The following is a 12,425-nucleotide window of genomic DNA, read 5'->3' on the forward strand; positions in this document are numbered from 1 at the left end:
ACTCTGTTAAATTTGGTCTCGAAAAGCGCGTTAATTTCAATTCATCTTAATAACATTTATTTACTTAAATTGTTAAAATTGTAACATTTATACTTTATTCTCCAGTTATTACAGAATATTAGGCACAATGTAAACTGTAATAAATACATTTTAGACTGAACCGTTTTTTTTCCCTTTTCTGATGTCGCAAAACCGTTGCAAAATACGGCAGCTGAAACACGCTGAGCGCTGACAGGAGGCGCTTCATGTAAACTTAGTAGCTTGGTACTAAAAATATTTATGCCGAGATTCGAGACTAAACTTGTGTCGACGAGATGAGAAATGAAGCCAGCGAGGATCTGGTGGACATAGCCTGTGAAATAATGTGATTAAAAGCGCAGTAGAGATGTTGTTAACAGTTTGTAGGAATCATTTGCTTAGTTGTGTGAAATGGCACGTAGCACCGAACAGGCTGACTACAGGCAGAAGGTGCACCAAGGTCCTCGAGTGCACAGGATCATCTGCGATCTGGTGTCGGACCATACAGCTGACACCCTCCAGAACAGAAACAAACCAGATCCAGAGACTGAGAACCAGATTTTCCTCTTCTGATCATCGTCTGGAATGTGTTCACCTTTTTAATCAAATAGATCCTGCAAAAAGTCTGCAATGGATTAATAAAGGACCAGTAAGGACACACAGTGCTGCACTAACAGGACCACATGTGAGCAGCTGGAACACTCGGATCCTCGCTTTAGGTCAAGTTCTAAATGGTGGGATTAACAGCACGGTTCATTTAAAGGGATACTGTACTGCACCTCCAAAGCCTGAGTTTAATGAAGACCAGAAAACTTTAAAGCAGGAACAGAACCAATGTGCCTCCTCAACATCTCCCTTCAACCAGGGACAGTTTAAAGAGCTGGTAGGTAAAATTGTACTAAATCCTACACATAGGTGCTAGTTATTAAGACACACTTACACTTTAAAGCCAAAAGTTTGTAGGCACATTGTTTTAAATTATGGAGTAGGTGTGTCAGCCACACCTATTGCTAACATGTCTATAAAATCAATGATATAAAATCAGTTTGGGGAAATGGTTTGAAAAGTTTGTTGTGAGTAAACTCCAGTAGTCTGCACAGAGCCCTGACCTCAATCCAGTGAATATGTTGGAAAAAAATTGGACATTGGAACATTCATTAAAAGTAAATGGGCACAAATCCCCCCAGACACACTCCAAAACCTTGTGAAAAACCATTCCATTTACATTTTCAGCATTTAGCAGACGCCTTTATCCAAAGCAACTTACAATACAGTATACAATCTGAGCAATTGAGGGTTAAGGGCCTTGCTCAAGGGCCCAACAGCAGTGACCTGGCAGTGGTGAGGCTAGAGCCAGCAACCTTTTGATTACTAGTCCAGTACCCTAACCACTAGGCTACGGCTTGCCCTAGAGGAGTAAGGGCGGCACGGTGTCTCAGTGGGTAGCACTGTCGCCTCAGAGCAAGAAGGTCCTGGGTTTGATCCCCAGGTGGAGCGGTCCGGGTGCATTCTGTGTGGAGTTTGCATGTTCTCCCCGTGTCTGCATGGGTTTCCTCCGGGATCTTTAGTTTCCTCTCACAGTCCAAATACATGCAGTCATGTGAATTGGAGACACTAAATTGTCCATGACTGTGTTTGACATAAAAAAAACCTGATGAATCTTGTGTAACAAGTAACTACCGTTTCTGTCATGAATGTAACCAAAGTGTAAAACATGATGTTAAAATCCTAATAAATAAATGAAATTTTTTTTAATTATGGGACAGATGTTTCAGCCTATTCACACCTATTGCTAACAGGTCTATAAAATCAATGATATAAAATCAGTTTGGGGAAATGCCCTTTCTGTTGCAACCTGGCTATGTCCCTGTGCACAGTTTCAAGGTCCATAAAGACAGGTTTGAAAAGTTTGTTGTGAGTAAACTCCAGTAGTCTGCACAGAGCCCTGATCTCAACCCAATGTGTACATTGGAAAAAATGGACATTGGAACATTCATTGCAAGTAAATGGGCACAAATCCTCTCAGACACACTCCAAAACTTTTCCAGAAGAGTGAAGTCTGGTAGGTAGGTAGGTAGGTAGGTAGGTAGGTAGGTAGGTAGGTAGGTAGGTAGGTAGGTAGGTAGGTAGGTAGGTAGGTAGGTAGGTAGGTAGGTAGGTAGGTAGGTAGGTAGGTAGGTAGGTAGGTAGGTAGGTAGGTAGGTAGGTAGGTAGGTAGGTAGGTAGGTAGGTAGGTAGGAAGGACTTTATTAATCCCGAGGGAGATTGTTTCATTACAGCAGCTTGTTTGTTTGTTTATTAGGATTTTAACGTCATGTTTTACACTTTGGTTACATACATGCCGGAACGGTAGCCACTCATCACACAAGATTCATCAGTTCACAAGGTTATATCAAACACAGTCTTGGACAATTTAGTATCTCCAATTCACCGCACTTGCATGTCTTTGGACCGGTGAGCTCCCGAAGGAAACCCACACAGACACGGGGAGAACATGCAAACTCTACACAGAAAGGACCCGGACCGCCCCACCTGGGGATCGAACCCAGAACCTTTCTTGTTAAAACTGCAAAAACACAGAACTGTACAGATACTGCACAACCATACAAAAAAAAAGGAAGGGATATACAGGGGAAAACTGCTATGTACAAGTATGGAGTAAGTAATAATAATAATATGCTATCTGGGGGTAGGCCAGCTCCATATCAGTGGTCATGGGTTTGAAATGGAATGCCCAGCAAGCTCATGTTCAGGTGTCTACATACTTTTAGCCATATAGTGAACCTTGACTTTGGAGTGACTCAATCGACGTTACAGTTTCAGCTTCACAGGTGAGTGGCATTAGGTTATGAATTAACCATGTGTATCAGCTATAAATGAGTGTTAACAATTAGCACATTGCAGTGGGTGCAGTCTCACAAAAACAGGACAACTATTTAATGCTTTATAGCAAACAGGCCCAGACGTTTCAAGCCTGGACAAACAAACAGCATCAGCAAAGGAACAGTGGTCACAAGCGGTCTGTTAGACTAGCCCATCGCTGTTGAGATTTGGCTACGAATCTTAGCAGTGCTGTTGGCCAGCAGGGTGTCTACACAGACATGATTGGCAGTGTCTGAGAAAGGAGGGATGGCCGAAACCCTGTGATGGATTGTTGCCTTGTTCTGGGTATTCCTCTCATGCCCCCGTGATCTTAAATTCTTTAAGATTTTGTTCTTGAAGAATGCATAAACCTCCTTACTGCTTTGCAAACTCAGACTTTACTTACAGGGGTTGGACAATGAAACTGAAACACCTGGTTTTAGACCACAATAATTTATTAGTATGGTGTAGGGCCTCCTTTTGCGGCCAATACAGCGTCAATTCGTCTTGGAAATGACATATACAAGTCCTGCACAGTGGTCAGAGGGATTTTAAGCCATTCTTCTTGCAGGATAGTGGCCAGGTCACTATGTGATGCTGGTGGAGGAAAACGTTTCCTGACTCGCTTCTCCAAAACACCCCAAAGTGGCTCAATAATATTTAGATCTGGTGACTGTGCAGGCCATGGGAGATGTTCAACTTCACTTTCATGTTCATCAAACCAATCTTTCACCAGTCTTGCTGTGTGTATTGGTGCATTGTCATCCTGATACACGGCACCGCCATTGGATGCACATGGTCCTCCAGAATGGTTCGGTAGTCCTTGGCAGTGACGCGCCCATCTAGCACAAGTATTGGGCCAAGGGAATGCCATGATATGGCAGCCCAAACCATCACTGATCCACCCCCATGCTTCACTCTGGGCATGCAACAGTCTGGGTGGTATGCTTCTTTGGGGCTTCTCCACACCGTAACTCTCCCGGATGTGGGGAAAACAGTAAAGGTGGACTCATCAGAGAACAATCCATGTTTCACATTGTCCACAGCCCAAGATTTGCGCTCCTTGCACCATTGAAACCGACGTTTGGCATTGGCACGAGTGACCAAAGGTTTGGCTATAGCAGCCCGGCCGTGTATATTGACCCTGTGGAGCTCCCGACGGACAGTTCTGGTGGAAACAGGAGAGTTGAGGTACACATTTAATTCTGCCGTGATTTGGGCAGCCGTGGTTTTATGTTTTTTGGATACAATCCGGGTTAGCACCCGAACATCCCTTTCAGACAGCTTCCTCTTGCGTCCACAGTTAATCCTGTTGGATGTGGTTTGTCCTTCTTGGTGGTATGCTGACATTACCCTGGATACCGTGGCTCTTGATACATCACAAAGACTTGCTGTCTTGGTCACAGATGCGCCAGCAAGACGTGCACCAACAATTTGTCCTCTTTTGAACTCTGGTATGTCACCCATAATGTTGTGTGCATTGCAATATTTTGAGCAAAACTGTGCTCTTACCCTGCTAATTGAACCTTCACACTCTGCTCTTACTGGTGCAATGTGCAATTAATGAAGATTGGCCACCAGACTGGTCCAATTTAGCCATGAAACCTCCCACACTAAAATGACAGGTGTTTCAGTTTCATTGTCCAACCCCTGTAGGTCTCGGTGTGTGTAACATAATAAAATATAAATAGCAAAAAAACTATGTTAAGTATAAAATAAAACTTAAGACTTAAAAAACTAGAAGAAATAACTAAGATAGGAATTTTAAATATTTGCATTTACATTCACAAGTATTGCACAGGAACTACAGCAGCTTTATGTGGATCTAAAGTGCATGATTCAGTATAGCATTTAGGACTTGCATTGACAGCGTTAATGGATGGATCATAGCTGTTCTGAATGCAAGAAAACTTGAATATTAAAATGCTTATACTGTTCTGGATTTCCAATATTTTAGAAGTAAATATTTTGATAATTAATTGGATCGCTTTTCTATTTTCAAAAGCGTCTTACAGTAAGTAGAGAAAATACTCACAAGCAACATTTTCAATGAAAAAAACTATATGTTAATATTAGGGATGTAACGATTCACCACATTACAGTTAATAACCGATTCAAAAATTCCACGATTCGAATCGATTTCACATGTAACATGAATTGATATTCACTTTAAACAGCAGAGGGCACTGGCGCTATATACCGCGCCTTGTTGACGTCACTGGCGCTATAAGCCTGGTTGCCAAATTCGGGGTTTTTGAGCCAAATTGGGCTTAATTCAAAATTGTTTTGCATAGTTTGTACCTACCTCAGAAATAAAATGGCATTTATTATTTAGATAAATAAAAGATAAGCACAAATACAGTATTTTCTTTACTTTTTTTAAAGAGAAATAATAAAAGGAAACTGTCTTCAATTTCAGTTTTTAAAAAATCGTATCGTGAACCCAGTATCGTGAATCGCATCGCATCATGGGTAGAGTGTTACATCCCTAGTTAATATATACCATTATTATGACATAAGATTTATACCATGATAAAAACAATTTTAGATATGTTACTTGGGTATTATGGCTTACTATTGATTCAGTTGGAGTTGTTTTAAGAGAACCTATTTAGAATCTGGGCTACATTTTCCATAATTTTTTTAATAATTCCCTTTTTATGTATAATATCAGTAGAATCATATGAGTTGCCTTATTTGTGTTTTGCAGTATGAAAATCCATGGACGATCCCGAACTTCCTCTGCATGGCTAGGATTGTTCTTTCTCCTGTCCTGGGTTACTTGATCATAGAGCAGTATTTCAATGCATCTCTTGGACTGTTTGTTTTGGCAGGAGCAACTGACATGGTAAGATCAAGTGGATTTACATGGTGAAGACAACTTTTTTTTTTTTTCCCCTGTTGGCCACTTCTGTATTTTAGGGGTTTACCACAGCAGATTGTTCTGCTCTGCACGCCTGATTTGGCAGACTTTTTTTTTTTTTTTTTTAACATCAGATGCCCTTCCTGACGCAACCCCTACTTATTTTTTATTCAGGCTTAGAACTAGCACTATGAGTGCACTGACAAGTGCACATACCAATGGATAGGCTGTTCAGCCATTCGCCCCTTAGACATAGCCGATCATGTTGGTGTAGACACCCAACCAGCTGATAGCACAGCTGAAAATCGGACCCCATATCTCAGCAGTAGTAGGCTAGCGTATTTTACTGGAGGACCGCCCGAGGGACTGAAGGCAATTCTTGTCATTAGAAAATTCGATTTCTTAAAGGCAATTGACCTCAACAGATGGTCCACAATGTCTCATGGGCTTCCTTTGCTTTCCAATGTCTCATGAGTTTCTTTCCTTTTTAAGCAACCTATTCATCCAGACTAACTCCACAGAGCATCCGTGATAACATGAAGACCTTCCTCCTCCTATTTTTTTTTTTTTAATTTTTTTAGAAGAGCAGGTCTTTTTATTTAATCTTCTGCTAACACGTTCACTTTCTATACATTGTCAGATATATATATATATATACAGTAGGTATCGAAAGCTGTAATGTCATGGGTGAAAGCTGTAATGGGCAGTTGTAGCCTAGCGGTTAAGGTACTGGACTAGTAAGCAGCGGGTTGCTGGTTCAAACCCCACCACTGCCAGGTTGCCACTGTTGGGCGCTTGAGCAAGGCCCTTAACCCTCAATTGCTTAGACTGTATCATGTAAGTCGCTTTGGATAAAAGCATCTTCTAAATGCTGAAAAGTGTAAATGTAACAGGACTATGACTGAAAATGTCTTGTTGTATTTCTGTCTCCTGCACAGCTGGATGGCTACATAGCACGGAACTGGCCCAACCAGAAGTCTGCTCTGGGTAGCGCTCTGGATCCACTGGCTGATAAGATTCTCATTAGTGTGCTGTACATTAGTCTAACATATGCACAGCTTATTCCAGGTTAGTACGAAACACCATGGACTATTTTAACGTCATGTTTTACACACTTTAGTTACATTCCTGACAGAACAGGTAGTTACTCGTTACACAAGATTCATCAGTTCACGAGTTTAATGTCAAACACAGTCATGGACAAAGTTTTATCTCCAATTCACCTCAGTTGAATGTCTTTGGACTGTTGGAGGAAACCAGAGCTCCCAGAGGAAACCCACACAAACACAGGGAGAACATGCAAACTCCGATCGAACCCAGGAGGCGACAGTGCTACCTACCGAGCCCGCCATGGACAACGAATAGCCCAACTCATACACACAAGATTTAGAATCGACCACACCAGCCCACCGACAATAATAACCAACCAACACCTGTTAAAAGGAGGAAAACCCCCCAACCTGTGAAATACACCTATGCTGATAAAGCACATCCTGATCGAATACCCCAAATACACCAAGGAAAGGCAACACCTACACATGCCTAGAACCTTAAAAAAATTCCTACACACAACAATACAAGAACAGTTTTAACTCGCTACCATAAAAATGAAAATATATAATTGACCTGTAATATAAAGACAAGATATAATAAGCAGACTGAAACATAATACCGATCATGGCATAAAAAACCCAAATAAATAAATAGTACGAAATCCTAAAACTCATTTAGCCTTACAAATGCCATGATTCCATACCAGTCTTTTAATTGACTCTATCATTGCCCTTGTTTTAGAAAACACTATACCAAAAACTGTCAACATAAAATAATGTTAAACAGTATAAAATAATTTAACCCTGATTCATCTTTGCCTTTTGTTCCTCTGCAGTTCCACTCACAGCACTGGTGATTGCCCGGGATGTTGCCTTGATTGCTGCAGTTTTCTATGTGCGCTACAAAACGGTTCCTCCTCCAGTAAGTATTTGTTATTATGCTTCAATAAACTCGTAGTTACATAACACTTTTCCAAACTGTAATTGTTAGTAGACCTGATCACAATCTGTCTATGCGGGTCTTTTTATTTCGGCTCACACACATTTAACACTAGAACAGTTTAACATAATACAGTTCAACACATTTATTTTATGACACTGTGAAAAAATAGTTTCCTTATATTTAGTCAATGATGTTGGATGAAATGGCCTGATTCACGATTTACGCTCCAGTTTGGCTAAGTGAGTAGCACTGTCGCCTCACAGCAAGAAGCTCCTGGGTTCGATCCCCAGGTGGGGCGGTCCGGGTTCTTTCTGTTTGGAGTTTGCATGTTCTCCCCGTGCCACGTGGGTTTCCTCCCACATGCAATTAAGGTGAATTAGAGATACAAAATTGTCCATGACTGTGTGTTTGATATAACCATGTGAACTAATAAATCTTGTGTAATGAGTAACTACCATTTCTGTCATGAATGTAACCAAAGAGTGTATATAAAATGAATGTACATGACATTAAAATCCCAATAAACAAACGTTCCAGTTTATTCCAAAGTTGGATCCAGGGTTCGAATCTACAGCTATGCTGCAGCCGTCTGCATACAGACATGATTGGGTGTGTCTGAGGGTGGGGAAGGGAGTATGGCAGAGGCCCTGCAGTGAATTGCCGTCCTACACGGGGTGTCTTACTGCACTGCACTCAGAGATTCCTGGGAAGCCGGACCCTCCGCAACCCTGACCAAGATAAACTGGTGAAACTGGGGTAGTGAAGTGGTAATGATGTGGATATTTTGCATTGTGTCCGAATATAAAGGAAGTGTTTTAATGTGCCGACATTCAGAATGCAGAACTAATTATGCTCATGTTGTTCGTGCTCATCTTGCGGTTCTACGTTACTGCCATGTTCACATTGTAAACACTTGTTTGTAAAGCCTTGTTGATATTGTGTTTGACATTATGATGGGGCACTATTAGCTTGACATTTAACATTTATCATTGACTAATGACTTATGATTAGTTATTACATTTTTAAAACATAAAAAAGGCCTCCTTAGTTTGTTTTGGTTAGAAGCTGCAGGAATCCCACGGTAATTAAGTATGAGGGTCTACATAGTCACCTTCTGATGCATTTCCAGCGTCGTACCAACTTTTTAATGCCATCAGCAAAAAAATGTTTTTGGTTGAGCGTGTAGCCACTGATGCACCGCTGCTTTCACATCATCAGCATATGAAAATCATCTTCCCCTTAAAGCTTCTTTGAGCATCCAAAAAGGTGAAAATCACTCACTCATCCCTATCCCAGCTTTTCAATTGGCGCAAGGTACACAGTGCACCCTGTAACACCCTGCACGGGGCACCAGTCCATCGCAGGGCAGACACACACACCCATTCACCTATAGAGCAATTAAGTGTCTCCAATTAACCTGACTTCATGTTTTTGGACTGTGGGAGGAAACCGGAGCTCCTGGAGGAAACCCACGCAGACACAGGGAGAACATGCAAACTCCGCACAGAAAGGACACGAACCGCTCTGCCTGGGGATCGAACCCAGGACCTTATTGCTGTGAGGCGACAGTGCCCAACACAGAGCCACCGTGCCGCCCAGGTGGGAATCAGATGGCACTAAATCCGGACTCTAGACATGACCAATTACTACTTCTCCTCACAGTTTCCAACCAAAATAAAGAAGTGTGGAAACTTTTTGAAGATCCCTCATAATCTGTAAAGCACAAATACCTAAGAATGTAATTATTTAGGCAATAACATCGTTATACAGTTAAAATTATTTAAACTTCTTTTTTCTTTCTCAACAGGTAACCCTCAATAAGTTTTTTAACCCATGCTACAAAACTGCCCAGCTTAAACCCACCCTTATAAGCAAGGTATTGCTTTTAATGTTCTATTTAGTGCTATTCTGTTGGACTGTTGGAAAGTTTACAGTAGTCACTGATTATAATATGGGACTCCAGAATAAATGCATAAGATGATTGACAAGCTCTTATTTGTGTTATAGTTCAACACTGCAATCCAGCTGTTTCTGGTGGCTGCATCTCTTGCTTCACCCATATTTCACTACACTGACAGTGTTCTCTTGCACTCGCTGTGGTAAGTTCATCATCCTGTTTCACAACCACATTTCCTAAAATGACTCAGTCTTACATAGAGTTTATTACTATGAGTTTATCATCTGCTGTATTTGTTTTATCGTCAGGTATGTTACTGCACTGACGACCGCAGCATCTGGTTACAGCTACTATCATTATGGAAAGAAAACGGTGGAAGTCCTGAATAACACGAAGTGATCGTACAGTGTGGTGATTATCACCAGATGAAAGTCATTGCCTGACCTGACTGTGTATATATTTCAATGCTGAGGCCCTATTTTCTTTAGAAATGAAATGTATTATTATGCATTGACCTACCTACCAAATCAGGTTATTTTCATATCAGTACTTAGCGGTCTTGTTAATCCAGTCGACACACAGTCTCTGTGTGATGTTATTTTTTACCTTTTTGGATCACCACCACAATTTTCTGATTAAAAACTGACTTTAAACCCCCAAACATCTGTAGTCTTCTTGTTCAGTAAAAACATATGCAAACATCTTTAAATCACTAAATGAATTCCACTTATTGTTGGTTTTTAGGTGAAAAATGTCAAGACATTCTCTACAGTGAATCAACCTAAATATGGCATTTTAGCTATTTATTTGCTGATTTTACAATATTGGAATATATATTAAAATAATTAAATTGTTCATAAATTCGGAGGGTTCATAAATACACCGAACAGGCATAACATTATGACCACCTTCCTGATATGGTGTTGGTCCCCCTTTTGCTGCCAACTGCAATGCACTGTGTATTCTGACACCTTTCTATCAGAACCAGCATTAACTTCTTAAGCAATCTGAGCTACAGTAGCTCGTCTGTTGGATCAAACCACACGGGCCAGCCTTCACTCCCCATGTGAATTAATGAGCCTTGGCCACCCATGACCCTGTCGCTGGTTTACCACTGTTCCTTCCTTGGACCACTTTTGATAGATACTGACCAATGCAGACTAGGGACATCCCTCAAGAGCTGCAGTTTTGGAGATGCTCTGACCCAGTCGTCTAGCCATCACAATTCTGCCCTTGTCAAACTCGCTCCAATCCTTATGCTTGCCTATTTTTCCTACTTCTAACACATCAACTCTGAGGATAAAATGTTTACTTGCTGCCTAATATATCCCACCCACTAACAGCTGTCGTGATGAAGAGATAATCACCTGTGGTCATAATGTTATGCCTTGTCGGTGTATAGTGTATGGTATTGTATAAAATGTAAATATTTTTTGTAATATTTGCCTGCCTATATTCTCATTTAACACAAAGAAAATAAAGACACAGAACTGGCCTGACCATATATTTTTGGTAAGCTATTCCTTGACCTGAGGTACGTTAGCTAACGGTTTATTGTAAACAATACTAAACTTTTGTTTTAATCTTGAGAATGTGTGATTCACACCAACATTAGCGGTGAACTTACAATGATAACACATTTACTGCGGGTTTCATGTCAGTTCACACCTCAAGGTATCAAACTTTGTGTGAAGACCATGTTCAAGTAAAATAAGTGTCACCAGAATCTCTGATCAACTTACCATGAAGTGCATTTAGTCACGTATTCTAGAGCGTTGGCTTTTGTTAATACGTCCAGTTATACGTCCAGTGTGTAATGTTAAAACATTTGCCCACTGTTTTTGATTTCCATTATTTTTGCATTTGTCACACTCAATGGTTTAGCTCTTCAAATTAAATGTGGTAACAAAAACTATTAACTATTATTTTATTTCTTGATGGATTTGTTGATAGCCCTGTGTGGGAAAAGTCAGTTAAAGGACTAGCGGTTAGGCGGAGATCCGTAGTATTCCTGGAATGAGGAGAATCATTGTAAAGTCTTACTGCAGTGGGAAGAAAAGACCTCACACAGCGCTCTTTAGCACAGCACAGTTGTATCAGTCTACCACTGAATGTGCTTCTCTGTTTTTCCACTGTAGTGTGCAGGGGGTGTGATAATAATAATAATAATAATAATAAGTTATACTTATATAGCGCCTTTCACAAACCCAAGGTCGCTTTACAATTCAAGATAAACAAAACACAAAAAATAAACAGAAAATAAACAAATTGCAGAAAATGAACAAAAAAATAATCAATCACCCAAAATTGAACAGAGAAAACAATCACACAAAATTAAACAGAAAATAAAACAGTCACACAGAGGTAGCAAAAGAGAAAGTGAGAAAGTGCTGAGGGTGAGTCTTTAGGAGAGTTTTAAATTCAGAGAGAGAGAGGAAGTGGAACATAAAGAGGAAGGAAGAGAGTTCCAGAGTGAGGGGGCAGCCCATGGTACTGAGCCTGTGCCTAGGAACAACCAGGAGACCAGCATCTGATGACCTTAAATTCCTAGATGGAGTGTGGAACCTGAGAAGGTCCATCAAGTAAACCGGACCTAAACCATGAAGTGCCTTAAAAGTGAGAAGCAGAATTTTATATTGTATACGCTTATTAATTGGCAGCCAGTGAAGCTGCTCGAGGACAGGAGTGATGTGATCATATTTTTTGGTATGAGTGAGGATCCGAGCAGCGGCGTTTTGAACAATCTGCAGGGGGCGAAGAGACCTGGAAGGAAGCCCGTAAAGCAGAGAG

The 12,425-nt window shown here is 40.8% G+C and overlaps 1 protein-coding gene across 1 annotated transcript; it reads left to right on the forward strand.

The window, feature by feature from the left end:
* Positions 1 to 233: 233 nt before the first annotated feature.
* crls1 (cardiolipin synthase 1) lies at positions 234 to 10,296 on the forward strand. The gene is made up of 7 exons (XM_063007146.1): positions 234 to 901; positions 5,591 to 5,728; positions 6,682 to 6,811; positions 7,632 to 7,717; positions 9,546 to 9,614; positions 9,746 to 9,837; positions 9,944 to 10,296. Exons 1-7 carry the CDS (start codon positions 386 to 388, stop codon positions 10,032 to 10,034), a joined length of 1,122 nt encoding a protein of 373 aa, XP_062863216.1. The 5' UTR covers positions 234 to 385; the 3' UTR covers positions 10,035 to 10,296.
* The last annotated feature ends 2,129 nt before the right edge of the window (positions 10,297 to 12,425 follow it).

Source organism: Trichomycterus rosablanca, chromosome 13, assembly GCF_030014385.1.
Source record: "Trichomycterus rosablanca isolate fTriRos1 chromosome 13, fTriRos1.hap1, whole genome shotgun sequence".
NCBI lineage: Eukaryota > Metazoa > Chordata > Actinopteri > Siluriformes > Trichomycteridae > Trichomycterus > Trichomycterus rosablanca.

What these genes read in the sequence shown, in the direction of transcription:
- crls1 (XM_063007146.1), top strand. Translation starts at nt 386, where the DNA reads ATGTTGTTAACAGTTTGTAGGAATCATTTGCTTAGTTGTGTGAAATGG. An exon ending in TGGCAGGAGCAACTGACATG is followed by an intron (nt 5,729 to 6,681) that starts GTAAGATCAAGT and finishes TCTCCTGCACAG; the next exon opens with CTGGATGGCTACATAGCACG. An exon ending in ACAAAACGGTTCCTCCTCCA is followed by an intron (nt 7,718 to 9,545) that starts GTAAGTATTTGT and finishes CTTTCTCAACAG; the next exon opens with GTAACCCTCAATAAGTTTTT.